This window comes from Sinocyclocheilus anshuiensis, unplaced genomic scaffold (assembly GCF_001515605.1).
Source record: "Sinocyclocheilus anshuiensis isolate Anshui unplaced genomic scaffold, SAMN03320099.WGS_v1.1 scaffold18, whole genome shotgun sequence".
In the NCBI taxonomy this organism is placed as follows: Eukaryota; Metazoa; Chordata; class Actinopteri; order Cypriniformes; family Cyprinidae; genus Sinocyclocheilus; species Sinocyclocheilus anshuiensis.
This window is the reverse complement of record NW_015546047.1, coordinates 861041-882148: the sequence shown is the minus strand read 5'-3', so window position 1 is coordinate 882148 and position 21108 is coordinate 861041. Positions and strand designations below refer to the sequence as shown.

At 35.6% G+C, this 21108-nt stretch overlaps 2 protein-coding genes across 4 annotated transcripts in view; one reads left to right on the top strand and one right to left on the bottom strand.

Annotated features, from left to right (window-relative positions):
* The window catches only part of cerkl (CERK like autophagy regulator), a 62774-nt gene extending 54951 nt beyond the window's left edge, over positions 1–7823 (top strand). Inside the window, exons 7-13 of one of the 2 annotated variants that reach the window (XM_016500169.1) lie at positions 536–713; positions 949–1005; positions 1270–1301; positions 1927–2035; positions 4601–4697; positions 6851–7050; positions 7564–7823. In XM_016500169.1, coding sequence (XP_016355655.1) covers positions 536–713; positions 949–1005; positions 1270–1301; positions 1927–2035; positions 4601–4697; positions 6851–7050; positions 7564–7645 — 755 coding nt within the window. In that variant the 3' untranslated portion in view covers positions 7646–7823. The remainder of the gene's footprint in view (positions 1–535; positions 714–948; positions 1006–1269; positions 1302–1926; positions 2036–4600; positions 4698–6850; positions 7051–7563) is intronic. The other variant, XM_016500171.1, reaches the window with a different exon arrangement.
* Positions 7824–8797: 974 nt separating this feature from the next.
* Positions 8798–21108, bottom strand: part of LOC107699017 (integrin alpha-4-like) — a 29714-nt gene continuing 17403 nt past the window's right edge. For both annotated transcript variants that reach the window (XM_016500167.1, XM_016500168.1), the window contains 13 exons: positions 16156–16308; positions 15957–16033; positions 14090–14237; positions 13866–13964; positions 13716–13792; positions 13086–13175; positions 12902–12989; positions 12699–12806; positions 11480–11605; positions 11268–11393; positions 11051–11149; positions 10840–10959; positions 8798–9793 (listed from right to left, as the gene is read on the bottom strand). In XM_016500167.1, the coding sequence (XP_016355653.1) occupies positions 9707–9793; positions 10840–10959; positions 11051–11149; positions 11268–11393; positions 11480–11605; positions 12699–12806; positions 12902–12989; positions 13086–13175; positions 13716–13792; positions 13866–13964; positions 14090–14237; positions 15957–16033; positions 16156–16308 (1398 nt within the window). In that variant the 3' untranslated portion in view covers positions 8798–9706. The remainder of the gene's footprint in view (positions 9794–10839; positions 10960–11050; positions 11150–11267; positions 11394–11479; positions 11606–12698; positions 12807–12901; positions 12990–13085; positions 13176–13715; positions 13793–13865; positions 13965–14089; positions 14238–15956; positions 16034–16155; positions 16309–21108) is intronic.

The window sequence follows — 21108 nt, the reverse complement described above, 5'->3', positions numbered from 1 at the left end:
TATATATGTTTGCATCGGTTATTATCATGCTCTCAATGGCTCTGTTTCAAAGCCTCACTGTCTACTACCCACATAGGTTTTATTTAATTTAACCTTTTAAGGCAGCATCTTAAATGACGCCTCATAAGTGACCCATTTCATTTATAAGCAAAGTAGCGCCACTCTCATGAAGTGCACAGGACACTCGCCTGAGAATATCAATGGAGCATATATTGGGGTAAAACTGTCAAATCTTGGGTAGAATGGTCAATTTGATTTAAGTGTTTTATTTTTATACTTTTTGGTATGGAATCCAATGTATTTAAAATTAACACCCAATCTCTTACCATATTTTTTCATCGCAATGCTTTATGAGATACCATACTGGTTTTGAATTTGGTCGTTTGTAACAGAACTATAATCTTCATTTGTAATGGGTTTGTGTTTAGCCCTCCTGTGGCTCTAGTGTTCATTGTTCCTAATGGCTTGTACTTTTTTTAGGGCAGTGGCGCCTTGGTACCTCAGTGTACTGACTGCATTACGTGACTTGTTCTAGGTCATCATCAGCCCGTGGACGTGTGCAGCTTTAGCTCTATGGGTCGCCTGCTGAGGTTCGGCTTCTCTGCCATGTTTGGTTTCGGTGGGCGGACGCTCGCACTGGCAGAGAGACACCGCTGGATGCCACCCAGTCAGCGCCGCGAGTTCGCTCTCATTAAAACACTGGCAAACCTCAAGTAAGCGCTCTTTCTTTCTCAGTTGTGTTGTCAGCTGTAGCTGTCTCTCATCTGGTGGGCTCCAAGGGACTGGCTGGTGCTCTATCAAATCTGGGATTAGTGTCAAAGCAGCCTGGCACAGCACACATAGGCAGCGTCTCTTAGAAATCACCCTCTTCTTATCATAACACTCCATCTAACGTGTTTGTTCTCTCTCCTCGTGTCCCTCCCCGATCGACCGACGGTGCCTGTGAAGACCTGAAGACTGCGAACTGTCCTTTATAACCAGCAGAGGAGCCGAGGATCAGACAAAGTGTGTTAAAGCGCATTTTTAAAGGTTTTCTCACCCCTCATCCCCATCCAACTTTGAGCGTAATTATTTGAATGCTATTTTAAATAAACCACCCCCTGCTTAATTGGCCATTGGAAAGAAATCAAAATGCTGGAGATGCTGAAGGTCACCCAGCTAATGCTAATAAGGCGGGATGCCCCACACTGTGAGGAGCCCATGCAACTCCATTATTACTCAAATGCAGATAATGGTTGTGCGCTAAAAACATCTCTTTCTTTTACACAGAGCTGAGCGAAATGGAGATGGAGGAGACATTTGTGAGTACAGCTAAATTAGAAGATACTCTGAAGATATTGCACCACTAGATATCTGCTTCATTGGGCAGCAAATGCTCTTGGCTAATAAGTGCCTCCTATGAGAAACAAACGGGGTGTTTACCGGCCGAATTAAAAGCTGAATTCTCCAATGAGCTGCATTTAAATTTTAGGATAGTTTTTTTTGGAGACTGGAGATTTATACACAATACAAATCTGAAAATGATTTAATAAAATAGCCTGTTATGATACATACAAATGACTGTGATCGGTTCTATATGGTCCATATCTAGCAGCGCTGAGAATAGTAACATGTACCATGTGACAAAAATGCTTTTACATCTTAGTTCAGCAGTGGTCTGGATGATAATGCCTTGCAATTAAATAATAATATAATATATACAGTATGTTAATTATATTATATTACATTATATCATATATATATTTTTTAAATTAAGCACTGAACATTTAGAAAAATCATCCAGATGGCTGCTGGACCCCCGCTTCCATGCTAGCTGCCATTCTACCATTCTTTCCTATTTCTATGAAAGTTTTCACACTAAAGACATTCAAGTGCACTTAAGAGTATTATATACACATGAAAAACTCTCTCTCCATTCTTTGATAGGTGAGGATGGATCCTGGCAGACCAGACAAGGCCTGTACCTGAATATCAGCATCATGGCTATTCCCTGCCTGTGCTCCATGGCCCCCAGGGGCCTGGCCCCAACCACCAGGTCAGAATTTCCTCCACACCACCACAACAAACTTTTTTGCAGTGATCATGACAATATTCTTCTAAGTTTCTTATACTCACAGAGGCTGCATTTATTTGATTTACAGTAATACAGTAAATTAAAGTATATTTTTTTGCAATTTAAAACACGTTCTCTATTTGAATATATTTTACAGTGTAATTTATTCCAGGGATGCAAAGCTGAATTTTCAGCAGTCTTCAGTGTCACATGATTCTTCAGAAATCATTCTAATATGCTGCTTTGATGCTCAATAAACATTTCCGATCATCAATGTTGAAAACAGTTATGCTGCTTAATTATTTTTTCAGGATTCTTTGATGAATAGAAAGATTTTAGTAGAAATTTATTGCAAAAATATAATTCTTTGCTGTAACTTTTGATCAGTTAAGTCATCAGTTTTTTTTATCAGTACTGTTTTTCATCAGTTTTTTTGATCAGTGCTGTCTTAAAACAAAAATCTTACTGACTTAAATATTGGAAATTGATCTGATCACAAAATTGGCCTGTTTTTTGTTTAAAAAAAAAAATCAGTCACCTACACAATTAAATCTACATCTACTAATATGCCTCTGAAAGAAATGCAATGACCTGCACATATGTTTCATTAATAACTTAAAAATCCTTGTAAAAAAGGAAAACAACAGGTAGTGATGTAGTAGCCTATGGCATATTTGCATGCACAAACTCAAGCTGTTAAGAGTCCATCTCAAATCTTCCTTATTAGCAAAACAATCTGACTTATAAATTAATTTGCCATAGTAAAATCATTTGGAAACTCACCACCAGTGATGTAGCTCTATATCAATGCATCTGTTCTACTGAATCTACACTACAAGCGACCATTGCAACTTAACAAAACCAGATCAGTCCCACTATGTTCAGTGAAATTGTCTACATTGCAAGTGCCCGAAAGCTTTGTTAAATGTCAATAGAGTAGGAAGGATGTAGTTTTTTTCCGTGTCGATTCTGTTTAAAACACTGTTTATATATATACAGTAGTCAACATTTGAAGTGGCTCAAAAAAGTTCGTCAAAGTTGTCCTTAACTGGTATTGTTTTGGTTTTAGGACAACTTTGATGAAAGGTTTTGATCCAGTTTAAATGTTGACTACTATATTTATGTTCCAATGATCGGTCTTGGTTCTTGTTCTGGAACCTCATAATGTACAAATTAAGCACTGCCCTCAATCCTTCAGACTGTACGCCTTAAAAGCAAGTAAGCTGATGTGAGTGTAGACTGTAAAACCTTGAGAGCAGGTCAGTGTGTCAGCAACATGCAAGGCCAACAGAGTCTCCTGACTGTTTTCTGGCCCGTGTCGTGGGTGTTTGGTGCGTGAAGCCGGCTAGAGTAGGCCAACGTAATCCTGAAGATTGGAATCAGTGGTTGGATCAGACTCTTAAGGTCAAAGCCACCTAACTGGACTAATCAGCACATAATTACTCTGATTAAAGGGAGTGGCCGGGTAGACTTAATGACCGAGCACCTGTCCACGAGTGCTCAACAACCCCCTCTCCTTCCTGTCTTTACAGAGCGACACAAGTTAAGCTCAGCTTCTCGTACGCAGCATCTTTAGTGGGGGACGGAGTCAATGCGGTCACAGAGTTCGCCCTGCAAGAAATAATTTCTTTATTTGATATTGTCTTGTTTTCCAGTAAAAAATCTTAATGACCTTTCAACAATATAAATTTATTTGAGGGACATTGCATAAAATATGAAGACGTGCTTACTGAAAATATATCTTGAATTATTCTGACCTCATTCGCAAATAGTTTTTTTCTTGTTTTAAGCGGAAATCTGACAAAATGTAGTGATGCTTGTGCAGAAAACAAGAAAAAAATGGAAAAATCGAATCTGAAAAACACATTATTTTTTATAAACAAGTCTTAATATTTTGCCAACTTTTACAACTCAAGCAAACGAGACAAAAATATTGATCGCTGTGCTAGTGTTAATAAATGTGTGAACAGAATTTCTTTGTCAAAAAACATTTTCATGAAAAAACCTCCACATGGTTCATATTTACAAGTCATAATTTTGTTTGGACACTCAAAATTTTATAATTTTTCACTTCAAGTTCCAAAATATCTTCCATATAGCTATAGATAACAGAACCACTGTGTGTATATATATATATATACACACACACACACACACACACACACGTATGTATACATTATACATATGTATACATATATACAACACTGGTCAAACCAATTGGATTAACTACATATATAGTATAATAGATTCTATCAGGACCTGTTTATACCTTGAAGCTCCTATTTACATTTACCTCTGACGTGTAGATATGGAACAGTACAAGTGTGAGTTCCATCTATTTATAGACCTGTGGTAAAACAGAAGAGAAACTGGTTTTATTAAATCAACAATTCTCATTTCCATATGAAAAGAGTGTGGGCTTATTATAATGTTGAACTGGCTTTCTGGTCATAATGCTTGCCACAGACTCTCCATACACGACAGGCACAGAAGATTTTATTAACAAATGTACCACCTAAGCACAATAAACTTTTCTGTCTACCGCAGGTTAAGCAATGGCAGTATGGCACTGATAGCTGTTGGAAACACCTCCAGGTCAGAGTTCATCAAGCACTTGAAGAGATACAGCAGCACAAACAGCCAGGTGAGCTCACATGCCTACTGAGGGAACTTACTGAACTCACATCAGCCAGACACGCAGGCAATCCAGCCCACGCAAATTGAGTTAACAACCTTTCCTGCTTAAGCAGAATTAGCATACTGTCAAGTCAAATTAGTCACTGATTGTCAGCTTCCCACAAAACACTTTTCAGGCTAATACAGATTAGCCCATTTCAGAGCCTGTCTCTTCTTTTTTCTTAAGCAATCCAATCTAGTGCTGTTTGTTAACCTACATTCTATAAATAATCTGTATAGGTTGCGGCATTGAGGTACTGCTCTTGACTCTCGCGTGAGATGTCATTGTGCTGCAGAGTAAAGTGGTGCCAATTTCAGGGTTTCTGTGCTGTACTAATGGACCTTTATTGCCCATTTTAAAAGAGCTTGTGTTGTGTGTGTTCACCTCATTTACATGTAGAAAGTCAAGTTTATTTTAACTGTGGTTGAATCTCAAAAAGAGTCATGCCTCAAGAAAGTCTCATGCCTCAAGAAATGTATTCAAATGAAGTCTATTTTTAAAACTTGTTGCAAAAAAAAAAGAATAAAAAAAACAAACAAACATTCTTATTTCAGTGCGGTGAAATTTCTTTTATATATTATTTAAATGTTAAAATATTTATATGTCCTGATAGTATTTTTTTAAACAATTTAAACGTGAATTAAAATGAATTCTATTAAATTCATGTGTATCAGCATTGAGAATTAAAGTCAAAAAGGTAACAACTAAAATATAAAACATAATTTACTTTCAACTTAATATATTATGGTAATTGGAAAGTGGAATTAAAAGAGAAAATGTGCTTAATGCTTAAACATACGCTGTATATTATGTAGAGAAAGAGACAGATCATGGGATTTTTTTCTCATGTTTGAACTATTTTATATATATATATATATATATATATATATTAGGGTTGTCAGTCGATTACAATTTTTAATCTAATTAATTACATGATGTTTCGATTAATTAATTTAATTAATCACAAAATACATTTGACTGTGAAAATACCCACAAAAGATTATTTAAAGCTATTTTAAAGCTATAGCTACTTTTATTTAAAGCTATTCAAGTAGACATTACAAATTGTAGCTTTAGAAATAAATATTTTATTTAATTCAGCATAAAAGTTATTACACATAAACATTAAGGCTACAACGGCATAAACTATGAACATAAAATAAGATAATTTGAGAAACATCTCAGAAATTTTTGTTCATACAATGAAAGTCATTGATAACCAAAACAGCTTTGTTACCTACAAAATACCTTCGTTTATGTTCCACAAAAGAAAGGTTTGAAACGACGTGAGGGTGAGTAAATGATGACAGAATTAGTTTTTTTGGGTGAACTATCCCTTTGATGTTTTTATTTTTATTATTATTTTTTTTTTATTAAATGATACTCTAAATAAGAAACTAAATCTGCCAGCAGGTGGCGATAAATGTCTTATGAGTCATTCATTCATTTGATCGGCTGATTCATTCAGGAATGAGGTAAATGGCTCTCTTTATGAATGGGGCTTTGAATCATTGGTTTACACAATTCCTTCAAAACGCGGATTCATTCAGAAACTAAACACTGCTGTGTTGCTCGGAGACGCGCAACAGTTCTGCTGTGTCTTTAAAGGTAACGTTCTCTGCAAAATTGAGCAAAAACAGATAATATTGTGTTTAAAAGATCATACAATATCAACTTCTTATTTACTGAACTGTTGTATAAAATCACATTTAAACTCGTGATATTCGGGACAAAATCAGAACTCGTCTGATATTGCTCTCGCTGCTGGTGTGATATCGCTTATCGTATGATATATAAATATGAGACAAAAACTCATACAGGGGCATTTTGCACCAATATCTTGAATTTTAGGGCATAACTGCATATATGGAGTTGTTGCCCTGCATCATATTTGTGTCAACCATATGAAATATAAAGTACAGATTTGGGGGCGGGGCCAGTGCATTAACTGCTTTAATCGCGTTATTTTTTCATAGCTAATTAAGTTAACGCGTTAAACTGACATACACTCATTTTTGATATATATATTTTATATATGATATGTATATATATATATTTTCCTTAAGGTTTGGTAATTGCCAAAAACATTAAATGAGAGATTGTTCTTTATCCCTCTGCAGTTTGGATTCTCGTTTATTGAGACACACACCGTAAAGGCTGTGAAGCTGCGGCCACGCTCTCAGGGAAGTTGTGCTGACGTCGTCTCAGAGGAGAACGAGGAGTGTGATTCAAAAACCATGCCCATCATCTCCTCTGAAGGAACATACCCCTGGAACATTGATGGAGATCTCTTGGAGGTCCCATCTGAACTCCTGATAAGGTACAATGTCAGTAAAACACAAATGTACAGCAGTAATCCATTAGAGGACTGTGATTTCAGTGTTTCTGACTCGAAAACTGACTCATAACCATAGAAAAATCACTGTAATACAGTTGCAAATACAGCAATATCATAAAAGACAAATATTCAATGTCCTAAAAGTATTACAAAACTAGCCCAAGTCAGAATTTTCCATTTCAAAACACTGAATAAGTCCCATCCCTGTTTATTTGCAAAACAGTAGTCAAGATAGCCACTGTATACTTGCAGAAGCTGAACTTCAGATGACCTGTGTGTAAGCACAGGCCGTGTTGTTTGAAGACACTGCAAACATTATATGAGCAGAACTTGATAAAAAAAAAAATCTCAATTCAATTTTAAAGCTGCAGAAAGAGTGACAGAAGAATAAACAGAACAGTGTTGAGCTTCTAAGAAAAAGGGAGGGACGTGTGCGTATATCAGATAAATCCTTGTAAATGTTTAAATGTCCTGACAGCTCTGTTTATTTTCCAGAGTTCACCCGCAGCTCCTCACACTTTTTGGAGCAGACATGGAGGAGGCGGAGGAGTCGCCGGTTAAATGCAGCTGTATCTGAACACACACAACCACATTAAAGATAGAGCTACGAGAAACTGAAAGAACAAACTGCACAGAGCAAAGCTTTAACATTTATATAGAACATTTTATGACAGAGCAAAAACATATGACACGTAGTACATTCCAGTGCATACAAATTTAAATTAAACCAATTGTTTTTTTGTTTTTTTTTACAAATTTGTATAATTTTTAAAGACAGGAAATAAAATGAAAACATGAACTTATTACAAATACTGATTTAAAAAATAATAATAATGCGCTTTTTTGTACACCATTCCCTGAACAGTAGAGACTTGTTTTTCTTTTTTTTCCTTTGTATATTTTATATAAAAAGCACTGACAAGCAACCCATCCAATGTGGCTTCCCAAATCTAAAGATTATATCACACATTTTTAGCTTTGAATTTTTTGATTCATACACCAACACACTCTTTTGACCAGGCCCAAGCAAAACCTGACTTTTCCATATTTTATGCATTTGTTTTGGGGATTTGTAAAATAATTTATAAATGTTTTATAATCTATAAAAAAAATATAGAAATTATGTGTTGTTTATAAAATGTTTTATTAATAATAATAATATTATAATTATATATTTTCTTCAGTTTAGTTAATAATTTTGTTGTTTGTTTGAATATTTAGGAAAAACTGTATTCATAAAATGTCAGTAATTTTTAGTTTTTGTTTCTTATACCAGCACCAAAAATCATTTTGCATATGATAACACATTTGACATGATAATCATCTTTGGGAAATTGAATTTAATTGAACATACAAAAACAAACTTTCTCTGTAATTGTATAGATTTTTTTCTCTCTCAAATTTGTCCTATTTTTTATTTATTAAAAAAATTACTCAGTGCTGCTTTTACAAATGTTTTCAATTATAACCTTAAATATATATTGCATTGAACATTTGAATTTTGCCGAGAGCTTTCTGCACGTGCGGATTCGCTATGGACCTGCATATGAGTGAGCGGTGATGGTGCTTTGTATATTTGTGGATTTCATGTCCTATAAATGAACACACACACACACACACACACACACACACACACACACACACACACACACACACACACACACACACACACACACACACACACACACACACACACACACACACACACACACACACACACACCCACACACACACACACACACACACACACACACACACACACACACACACACTCTTAAGCAATGGCTAGGAGCCAGACACATGCCAATTCTGTAGCGCAGTAATAGACACACAACAGCAGCCTCCTTTGCCCCGTTTCCATGGCACCCAGCCAGAGCACACAGCAAACACTCGCTCCTTCCATCTGGCGTCTCAGTTAAACTTCTAACTATTGAACTCAGCAGCGAGAGTTTGGGAGGAGAGAGAGAATGCGTGTCATTTCCTTCTTTTTTTGCAAGAAGAACCGATACTGCAGTGATGCAAAGGTGTGAAAACCCCTATCGCAGCAATGTTCTGCTTCGGAAAGGGTGATGGAAAGTGCCAGAAAATCCTGGGTCACCTCTGTGGAGGGTATACTAACTCGCGGGTGTAAAAGAGCGAGCCTCTCTTCAGATAAACACAGGAATAACCTTAGTAAGAAAAGCTACAGCAGTGCAATTTCTCCTCTACAGCAGGCCATCAGCCAATATGTTCAGTGATCATAGGCAAACCTGTGATGAAACACTTAGGCTCCGTTCCAAAACCTAGTGAGCTGCCTTGCTGTCTACAGCCTAAATAGGTAGCTATTAAGGCAGAATCCAAACTCAAATAGCACCTTATAAATTGTAATGCTGCCTTAAAAATGTTTTCTCCCTTGGCACAGTCCCAGAGCGATTCATTGAGCTCATGTAGTATGTTCCATTCTCTAAAGTGCATTGGCTTCATCCTGCTGACAGAAAATGCAGATTCTTTTGACAGTCTTTGTACTCTTCATCGCTTTGTGATGAATGTTCTCAGCCATTACGGTCATTAGTCCAGCTCTTGGTGACAACAGAGCAGTAGTCCTTCATGGCTTGTCCCTTCCATTCTGATTGGTTTTGTTTGTGGTGTAAATCCCATATTATGACACACTCTCTTTCTTAGGTACATAGTCCCAACTGTCCTGGTCAAACTTCTCCTCCTTCAACTTCCGCTCAAAGAATCCAAGCTAATAAAAGCAAGAGATTGCATGATTGTCAATGAGCAAAAGTATGTCTCAATTTCAAACCCAACAAGTTCGATTTTTTACTCTTTGCTGATTTATTTGCTTAGTAGGGTACTAATTGCTAGACTGACTGAATGACTGTTCAGTCTTAATTAACAACCGTATGTAATCGTACTGGATTAGAACTGGTTCACGTTTACCAGAAACCAATCAGACAAGTTTCTTAACTACATTCTTGCATTGAAAAACAGCTAGACGGAGCATAGTGGAATTAAAGAGATTTCAAAGTGTTTTTAAAAACGAAACTTGATACTTAAAATTGCAACACTCATGGCACAAAACATTGAAAAACATCAGCAGAATGCATCAATGTGCACATATGTGACCCTGGACCACAAAACCAGTCTTAAGTCGCTGGGGTATATTTGTAGCAATAGCCAAAAATACATTGTATGGGTCAAAATTATTGATTTTTCTTTTATGCCAAAAATCATTAGGATATTAAGTAAAGATCATGTTCCATGAAGATATTTTGTAAATGTCCTACTGTAAATATATTAAAACTTAATTTTTGATTAGTAATATGCATTGCTAAGAACTTCATTTGGACAATTTTAAAGGCGATTTTCTCAATATTTTTATTTATTTGCATCCTCAGATTCCAGATTTTCAAATAGTTGTATCTCGGCCAAATATTGTCCTATCCTAACAAACCACACATCAATGGTAAGCTTATTTATTCAGCTTTCAGATTCCATTTGAAAAATTGACCCTTATGACTGGTTTTGTGGTCCAGGGTCACATATTAGAAATGTGATTATTATTGAAGATAGTTTTTTTTTTTTTTTTAAGAAAAGCACTGCATGCTGTTAAACCCTCTACGAGATGGAGTATCTCTAAAAAAAGTAATATCTTCAGATATTTCAGGTCTAGCTTTAGTGAAATTTGTGAACAATTCCTATGTTCTTAATTCCTATGAGTCTTCCTAAGAGTCTTGCATTAGAATATGACATTAAGTCACACTTGAGAAAGTGTCATATGATACATACCTTCCAGAGGGCAAGGACAAGCAGTGCTAAAATCATCAGTCCAACGATCAGACTGGATACTATTAGAAAAATCTGCACAGCCATCACAGGCTTATTGCTGTACAGAGCCTCCAAGGACACCTGAAACATTTCAAACATTCAAGTTTAACAAAAAGCTGTAAATGCAGCATCTCATCGTGTATTTCTGGCATTAGAGATCCAAACTACTTACTCTAGCAGAAACGTCGTCCTGAAGTAGGATGGTGTCGGCATTCTTCACTGGTGAAATAAGGTCAAGCATGCCACGTATCATCATGACAGCGTGTCTGCCCTGTAGGAAATATACATGTATAAGGTCATGTGTTTTAGTTGTACAATTCAGGTAATCCATCTGTCAAACAATGGTTGATTGGGCCATATTATTCTTCTCATCTCTAACAAACACTCACTGGACTCATCTGGAGAACCCTGGGGTTGAGCTCCACTTCCATAGTGATGGTAACTTCCTTTCCAACCTCCAAGTCACCGAAGTGACACTCCACCATCCTACAGGTCTTATCTTCAGGACCACAGAACTACAGAACAACAGAGCGTGAGACCTTCTCATAGCATTTACACTAAACACACCAGAACTAAACTTAATACTATGACTATTATTTACCATGATGCGCTTGCTTTTTGGGGAGAAAAAGAATACAAGTTCTTGAATAAAGGAAGCTTCTGGGATGTCACAGTCATCAATAACCTGTACTGAATTGTTCCTCTGGAAGCAATGCCCAAGAGTTGTCTGCAAGACAAAAAACAACTTAAGTTTATGTAAAGAAAAAGATGTGTACATATAGATGTATAGCATAGCTAAGTTATAGGCACTTTTAGGAATAGTTTGTGTTTCTTGTGTGAATAAAGCCAGAGATGTCTGGCAGAATGTCTGATTGTGATTTATAATACCAAGCTCCGAAAGAATAATAAAACACCATAAATTATTTAATTAATAATAAAGTGCTATATCTGACGCCTTCTTAAGTTGAACAACGGCTCTGTGTGAGGAACAGATGAAATTTAAGCCAGTGTCTACTAATAATCTTCCAGATTTAGAGTTTTTCAAACTTGACGTCATGATTTGTCACATGAGATACAATGACCAATTCAATTTGGCTTCAAAGATGTCAAATATGCCATGAAATACTAAAGCGGACTCATTTTTAACTGATACTTTTGTTCTTTTTTATCTTATACCGTAAATCGCCATCCATTTTCATTCTAATTTCATTGTTTCAAAAGCAGAAGCACAAAAATTCTGACTAACATCTCATTTTGTGAAAGAAATGTGGATGGAATGACATGACAGTGAATATAAATAAAGACTATTTAAATTTTGGGGTGAACTATTCCTTTAAAATACTGTATATAATATACAGTACACCAGTTAAGATTTACTGTAAGGTAAGTTTTTTTTTATATCATTATTATTTTTTTAACAAGTCTCTTATGCTCAACAAGGCTGTGTTTAATCGATCAAAGATACAGTGAAAACAGTAATATTGTGAAGTATTACAATTTAAAATATGTTTCTCTTTTAATATACTTTAAAATGTCATTTATTCCTGTGATGGCAAAGCTAAATTTTCCCGTCTTTAGTGTCACATGAGCTTGATTTGGTTCTCAAGAATCATTTATTATTATTATCAATGTTGAAAATATGCTTAATATTTTTGTTCAGTATTATTTGATGAATAGAAAGTTAATTTGTAACAATATAAATGTCTTTACTGTCACATCTGATCATTTTAAGGCATCCTTGCTGAATAAAAGCATTCATTTCATTCATTCCGAAACAATCTTACTGACCCCAAATGCATAATTGCATATGTAAATCTCACCTGTAAATCGGTGATCCTGATTAGCTGGTATTTGTATGGCACCAGCATCAGAGGCAAGCTGATCTTTACTCTCGCATCAAGAGCTTTACTAGGACCTATATTCATCACCTGCAAGTTAATAGACATTGTAACGAAACAAATCATGTCAAATGATTCATTAGTGCTTAATGACACTGTTGTCTGTCTGATGAGCGCTAAAATACCTTGTACGTATAATTGAACTTCTCAGGATAGCAGTCGACCGGCACAGACTCTTGTTTTCCAATCAGAAATGAAGTCGGAGAGACAAATCTGCAGAGGAGAGACGAAGAGAAGCGTCCTGTAATTTGGCCTGTTATTCTTCCGACATCTACGGATTCACATTCATTAGCAAAACAGACAACTTACCCGTGAACATTGAGGTCAACTGCATATCTCAAGGCCAACGTAAGAACAGCCACATTGTCATGCTGAAGATCTGTGTTCTCAAAGTTCTCGCTGAAAAACACACATTAGATTGGTTTACATTCACTATTAAGGAAACATACAATAGCAACAAAAATTAACTGGCCAATGGTTCTTAAAAAGGTCAAGTTAGTTCTGAGGAAAGCTCTAGCAGCATTTATTTGCAGACGCCACTTAGTTTGATAGTGCCCTATCTAATGAAATGTCCAAATGCTTTTTGGGGTCATTGTATATGTGGGAAAATGTTTAATGAGTTTAATTATTGGAGTACAACCCTAATATACGCTGAGATTTCATTATAGGAACTCATTACATAGGCTATGTAGGCATCCATCTTTAGAGCCACAGTTTTTCTTGTTTCTAACAGTAATACTGAAAGCACACAAAACCTTTGAGCGTGCTGTTTAATGCCTTTGTTTGTCTTTTGCATTCTGATGTCAATTTACAACCATAAGCAGTGGCGAGATGCTCTCCACAAACGATTACATTTGGCTCAGATGTCTTTGTATTTGTGTAAACCATCCTTTGTAATGAATTCCTCAGATCTAGGGCTGAGATCTCTAGATCTCTCACCTCGTCGCATTGATGTTAATGTTAAGGTTTCCAGCACTGCTGTTCTGCATCACATCCAATAAAAAGGTGATGTTGATCTGGAAGAAAGCAAAGAGATGTTTATATTCCAACAAGCAAACTCGTTTATCTTCCATTGCTAAAGACATTTACCTTTGAGAAAGGGGGGATGTATAAATTCCCAACATTGCAGTCCAGTCCAATGGCCACTTTATTCTCCTCTGCGATTTCACAGCTGATGTATTTATCTTCCTGAAATAATATCACAAATATTGAAGCACATCAAAGGCAAGATCGAAGTGAAGTGCATCAGAAATACATAGAGCTAAAAGCTGGCTGTCAGATATCGAAGACAAAACCGACCAAAATTAAATTACCTCCAGCACTTTGATGAAATGCAGGTTGCTGGGAAACCTCAGGTAAAGTTTGGGTAGAAAAGCATCATCTCCAATGTTGACCAGTGTGGTGTTTAACATGATGCTTTTTCCATTACCCAGGGCAAAGTATGGCATGTTCCTGTAGGACCTGTTGGGAAAACAGTTAGTTAAAACATAAATTAAGCATTTTTATTCATTTTATAAATGAAGCATTTTAATCCATATTTAATCCATTGTTTAGTTTGTATAATTCTTAACTCAGAGTGAAGAAAATATTCAGAAAAAAACAACAAAAACAAATAATACTAATAGCTATTATTATTATTATGGTTTAAGCATAATTTTAACCACAGAAAATCTTCAGTATAAAAAAAACATTCAATGCCTTTTTCTTTTTTGGCACATCTTTTTACAGCTTTTCAATATTTGAAAAATATTACACAACATTTTAAAAGCTGCCAAATGAAGGAAGAACAATATCAGTTAGAAAAAAAATACACAAGAAAAGACATTTTTGGTAATAAAAAAAATGTGTAACTTAAAATTAGCATTTTGCAAGATTTATAATTGAATAATTGTGTCAAATGATGTGCAAGACAATTAAATACTTTAATATAAAAATGTAATATATTGTGGTAATTGGCACAAAAGCAAAAATTCAGTGTCACTGCAACTGTAATCAGTTCCTTGCAATCAACTCCTCTTTATTTCATCCCATTTTAACATTTTAATTTAAAATAAATATATACACATTTAAAATATTTGTTCTGATCAATTAACTAAACTGACATAATTATGATCATTGTTTTTAAAATATAATTTTTTTTTTTTTAATAGTTTATGTTCATTTTAGAATATTTGAAAGACTCATTATTGTAGAATTGAATGGGAAAATGTGCCAGTGTTTTTCCTGCATGTGTTTGAGTAGCTTGTGCAGTGAGGGCTCAAGCCTGATGTTTCTCATCTAAAGGCACCAGGTGCATCTGGGAGAGTGACAAGACACTCTCCCCCTCACTCTCTTTCTCTCTCACACACACACACACACACACACACACACACACACACACACGGGCCTTATAAATAATCAGATCATGTATTATCACCAATGGGAGAGGGGGGTCCATAAATTAGTTTGCATACGGCTGCAAACATGATCCAAAATGCTAATGTGCACACTCACGCTTTCGCCTCAATTGGGCGAGTCCAAGAAATGTGATGCATAAAATGCATCAATATAAAGCTTTGGCTACTGCGCATGCTGGTTTAATAGGTGTATTCACGAGGAGAGCAGATAATCTCAAAAGCCCTCCTGTTAGTCACAAACAACACCAGCACAACTAGAATATTTAGAGAGGTCTGTACTTGTTCACCGTGCACTTGAAAAGAAAAACAACTCACGAAAACTATAAGTATTAAAGCTTAAGCTGTTGTATAACAGTGTACAACATGTAATATAGTTGAGTAAATATCCTCATTTTATCCCACAATCAAAAGAAAGAATATTTTTTTCTTATAGAAAATTAGGAGTATTTTTTTAGCTTATTTTAGGATTAAGATGTTTTGTATTGTGACATTATAAATGTTTTTTTTTTCTTTATGACAATTAAACATTTTCCTCCAAAATTACCGTAATGCAAAAAAATGTGATTAGCTTTACTGAAATACAGTAATGAAAACCATCATGTCTGAATGCAATTCTTTTTTTATGAAAATCAGCATAAATTAAATTTAGTACATAAACGACTTCGAAGATATGTACAATTGTAATTTTTGTATCATTTAAATCATATTAAACAACAAACAGAAATTTCTCTGCAATTTCCAAGAGATTCACCCAGTTTGCATAGGATATATGTTGATGACTTACTGTGGTAAAACCAGATGAGCAGAAACCTGCAGGTTGGTCGAACAGTTTTCCCAGGAACAATATCTGGCAAAGATGGTCTACAGAAACATAGAAAGATTTCAATTCAAGACATATTGTGACCAACAATGGGGTTAATAAAGTGGCCACAGAAATTAACCACAATAACAAAACAAAGATTGAGAAATAAAGAAAAACAGACATTGTTTTTCACAACGTTGCCATGTTCATCCTTCTGCTGTAGAATGGGTTTGAGGGAAGGCAAGCCCCCGGAGTCTCTCTGTAGCACGCGGTGCTCTCCAAGTTTATATTTCACCTCAAAATGGATGGGTGAGAAGATATCCCGGACGTCTTTCTGCACACATGAGAAATAAAACATATAAACAAGATGTTCTGAAGAAAATGACTGGTGATTGTCTATCCAAATTTCACCACCACCAATGCAAGGTGTTCCGATACACTCTTAAAAATAAAGATGCTTAAAAGGTTCTTCACAGCGATGCCATAGAAGAACCATTTTTGGTTCCACAAAGAAGCATTCAGTCAAAGGTTCTTAAAAGAACCATCTCTTTCTTACCTTTTTATAATCTGAAGAACCTTCTTTCACCACAAAGAACCTTTTGTGAAACAGAAAAGTTCTTCAGATGTTAAAGGTTGTTTATGGAACCATTTAGACAAAAAAATGTTCTTTTATGGCATCGTTAAGCACCTTTATTTTTAAGAGTGTATGGTTGCTAAGGTGTTCAGAGTTTTTTGTTTTCCTTAGGAAATTAATACTTTTATTCAGAAAGGATGCATTAAATTGGTCAAAAGTGACAGTAAAGACATTTATAATGTTACAAATGACTTCTATTTCTAATAATCGTTTCCAAACAGGTTTCCGAATAATTCCTGCTATTTGCCATTTGGTAAAAAAAAACAAGTTTCAATATCAAACTGGTTGGGATCAGGGCTCAAGCTTTGGTTATTTCACACGATTCAATTAGTTTCTACTGGTACACTAGTACTGTTCGAAAATCTGGAATCAGTACAATTTATTCATTTATCTTTGGAAGGAAATTAATACTTTTAATTCAGTAATACAGTAAATAAATGTTTGGCATTACAAAATATTTCTTTTTAAAATAAATGCTGTTCTTTTTAACTTTCTACTCAAAGAAATCAGAACAAAAATACATCATGGTATCCAAGCACAAATGTTTCCAACACTGATAATAATTAACCAGCATATTAATATTATTTCTGAAGGATCGATCATGTAACACAGAAGACTGGAGCCATGATGCTGAAAATTCAGCATTGCATTACAGGAATAAATTACATTTTAAAATATAACAAAATAGAAAACAGATATTTTATATTATAGTTTTTACTGTATTTTTGAACAAACAAATGCAGCCTTGGTGAACATAAGAGACTTTGTTTAAAAACATCTAAAAATCTTACCGACCCAAAACTTATGTTTGACTACACTTTTGTATTCCTCCCATCTTAATTTTCCTAACCTAAGTGCAGATAATTAATGCAGGTAAGGTTTGCTCTGATGGCCGTCTCTAATTGGGGGCTCAGTGGTTGGGAGTTGTCCTGTGGGGTCTCTCGGGCCTGTATTTAGCTGCAGGGGAGATGTGTGACCGGGGTTTTGGAAAGCTCTTCCATGGCCAGTGTAAATGAGCTGGACTCCAGCCACAACAACAACCTCAGAGAGACGCTAATTTCTGCAGCAAAGGCTAAACTCAAAGTCAACGCTGTGAACTTGTATCCTTTGCTCAGGATGTGGTCGCTGAATTCAGTTGTCCAAATGTGCGCACACGCATCTAGTGGGTCACTGGCACGTCTAATCTCATGGGTACAACCCAGACAAACAAGTGATATTTTAAGGAACCGTTAAAATGATTTTATGAGAAAACTGCTGTGGTTCACCAGGGGTGGTGACAACATGATCATGAGAAAGACTGGGTGTTTCCTTCACACCTTCATTCAGCTCAAAGTTTATTTCACTCAAAACAAGAACTGAAAATACTGCATGCCTGTTCAAAAATTCAGGCCTGGTACATTTGCAACTCAAAACAACAGCATTTTAATAAGGGTTCCTTTAGTTTTGGGTGGAGAGGTGTTAAATGCAACTCATTCCTTTGTTTGTAAAACAGGCGAAAAGATAGCAGGATGATAGTGCACTGCGGTATTTCAAACCAGAAATGGGAAGCACTTTAATGAATTGTATAATAAATAAACACTACAGTAAAGCTGTCTAAACCACCATTTTGAGGTTGGACTCCTTTTCAAGGTGGAACTTCACTTACAGTACATCTCCATTTATGCATTTGGCAGACATTTTTTATCAAAAGCAACTTACATTGCATTCAAGGTACAGAATACATTTGGTCAAACCCATAGCTACAGGAGCTACAATGTGGATAAAAGTGCCTGCAAAATGCATAAAATGTAAATGCAGATGTCAAATTTCTTCCTGGTACTCTCACTTCAATATCAAACTAGCACTTTTAAAACAAGTGCATTTAGAAAAATAATTTACTGGCCTTTCATCGCAATTCAATTATTCTAAATGTTTGTTTTTACAAATTGAAGGACAAGACTGAATAGTTTGCTGTGTTAATCAACAGCATAAAGCTTCAGTATTCAAAGCATAACAATCTTTTACAGACCCCAAGAAATTTATACTAAAGTTTTAAGCTCATCTATATGTCATGTAATAGTAAAAGTGGACAATTTACTTTATACAAAGTATTCAACTGATGATTCATCTTATACTAACAGAAATACACTACTGTTCAAATGTTTGGGGTCAGTAAGCTTTTTTTTTTTTAAGGAATCAATAGTTTTATTGAGCAACAATGCATTAAAAACAAAAGTGACAGTAAAGATTTATATTTAAAATAAACTGGCTTCTTTTGAACTTTCTATTCATCAAAGAGCCTTGGAAAACTCTATTGCAGTTTCCACAAAAAATATTAAGCAGCACAACGGTTTTCAACATTAATTATGATGAGAAAATAAAGATTTCTTGAGGAGTAAATCAGCATATCAGAATGATTTCTGAAGGATTATGTGACTGATGCTAAAAATTCAGCTTTGCCATTACATGAAATAAATCATATTTTTAAATATATTAAAATAGAAAAAGAAAATATATAGAAAATATTTTAAATTGTAATAATATCTCACAATATTACTGTTTTTGCTGTATTTGTGATCAAATAAATGCAGTCTTGGCTAGCATAAGAGACTTTTTCCAAAACATTTACAACAAAATTTTCAACAACATCTCTCTCACCAATATCCCCTGCATATTAGCAAGTAGCAACTGACATAAGACTACTGGCTATTTTTAAAAATGAACACACCATTCGATACGCCCATCTCAAACTTCCTGTTTCAATAATAAATAGTAAATATGACTAGTGTTGCTTTCGTCAACGAAAATTATGACTGTAAATTCAAATCAGAGCGTCTTCCGTGTCTGGAATGGATGTATTCTTGAGTCTATAAGGTAACAATAATATAATAAGATAACCTTGTTTGAAATGGGTTTGGCTAAAAGAAAATTTTGGTTTCGTCTATACTACTAGGTACTTATACTATATTGACTGGGTTAAATAGAATTGCATTTCTAAAAAGAGACTAAAATACAATTTTCATTGACTAAAACTAGACTAAATGTCATCAGTTTTCGTCGACTAAAACTAGACTAAAATAGTCATGGATAATTCTGACTAAAATAAGACTAAAATGCTCAGACTTTTAGTTGACTAAAACTTGACTAGACTAAAAAGAGTATGAACGTGACTAAAACTAATAAAAACTAAAATGACAGCTTCACACAAAGACTAGACTAAAACTAAAATTAAAACAGGCCGCCAAAAACAACACTAAATATGACAAAATATAACAGGGCTTGACAAGCTCCTCCCCCCGTCACTTTTCTAAAACACACCACAAGGTGTCTGCCACATCTGCTTTGTGTTACTCCATTTGTTACTCTTATTGCTCATTAATTAAGCTCTAAAACTACCTCAAATATAGCAGCCTCCTTGTTTGGGTTTGCCTCTGACAGATAACCACACTTGTTTATGGCCACCGTCTCCATCAGCGGCCATTAACAACAGCGAAGCTATACACAGGCCTCCATTAATTAATGTGTAAAACATGAGCTGGATCAGATGGCCCTGATTACAGGAAGAGACAGAGGGAGAGGCATCCAGAGGGGCCCACCAAACACCTGGAACATTCACTCATACTCACAGAGCCATCTATCTGCACTTTATCAACTGTCTAGGTCTCTTTCTGTACCGTCCTCCCCCGTGCCATCCTGCCTGGCTCTTCCTCTTGTTTGCCAGCAGCGACAACCTGCTATCGACTCCAACAAACTATATGTAAGAGCCTCTTTATCATCCCGGCCTCCTGCGTGGAGTCACGCTGTAAACCTAGAGAGAGAATCACACCACCTGGGCCTCTCAGAGGCTGATTAACTCGAGCATGAAGAGCAGAGTGACGTGGGCGAATCACAGCTGTGAAGTCCACTGGCTACAGTCTGAGTCAGCACTTTCGTATAGAGTATTTGGGACACACAACAGGGGCTGATCAAAGAAAACATCAAGACACATCTGGCTTTTTAGATAAATTTCATCCATACACTGAAATGAAAAGGGATTTTCGTTCCTGTACTCAATCTATATGACCAAATATCAGTTAAATGTTTCTCACTAGTGAACGGTAAAAGAACGGCAACATAATAAATGGTATAAATTAACTATAAGAAAAAAATGTTGACCCTCAGTGATGCAAGTAACAAAGCAAAAATCAAAGACAAAAATCTACAGAGCCCCGCACATGGAATGCAGGAAAAAAATAGTAGGCTAAATCGTGTGCATGATTTACTATTTCGTTCACTCGATTTATAAATTGTGTGCACGATTTACTAATTCGTTCCCTCGATTTGCTAAATCATGCACACGATTTATAAATCGAGAGAACGAATTAGTAAATTGTGCGCACGATTTAACAAATCGAGGGAACGAAATAGTAATCGTGTGCATGTTTTAGTACATCGAGGGAACTAATTAGTAAATCGAGGGAACGAATTAGCAAACTGAGGGAACGAAATAGTAATCGTGTGCACATTTTAGTACATCGAGGG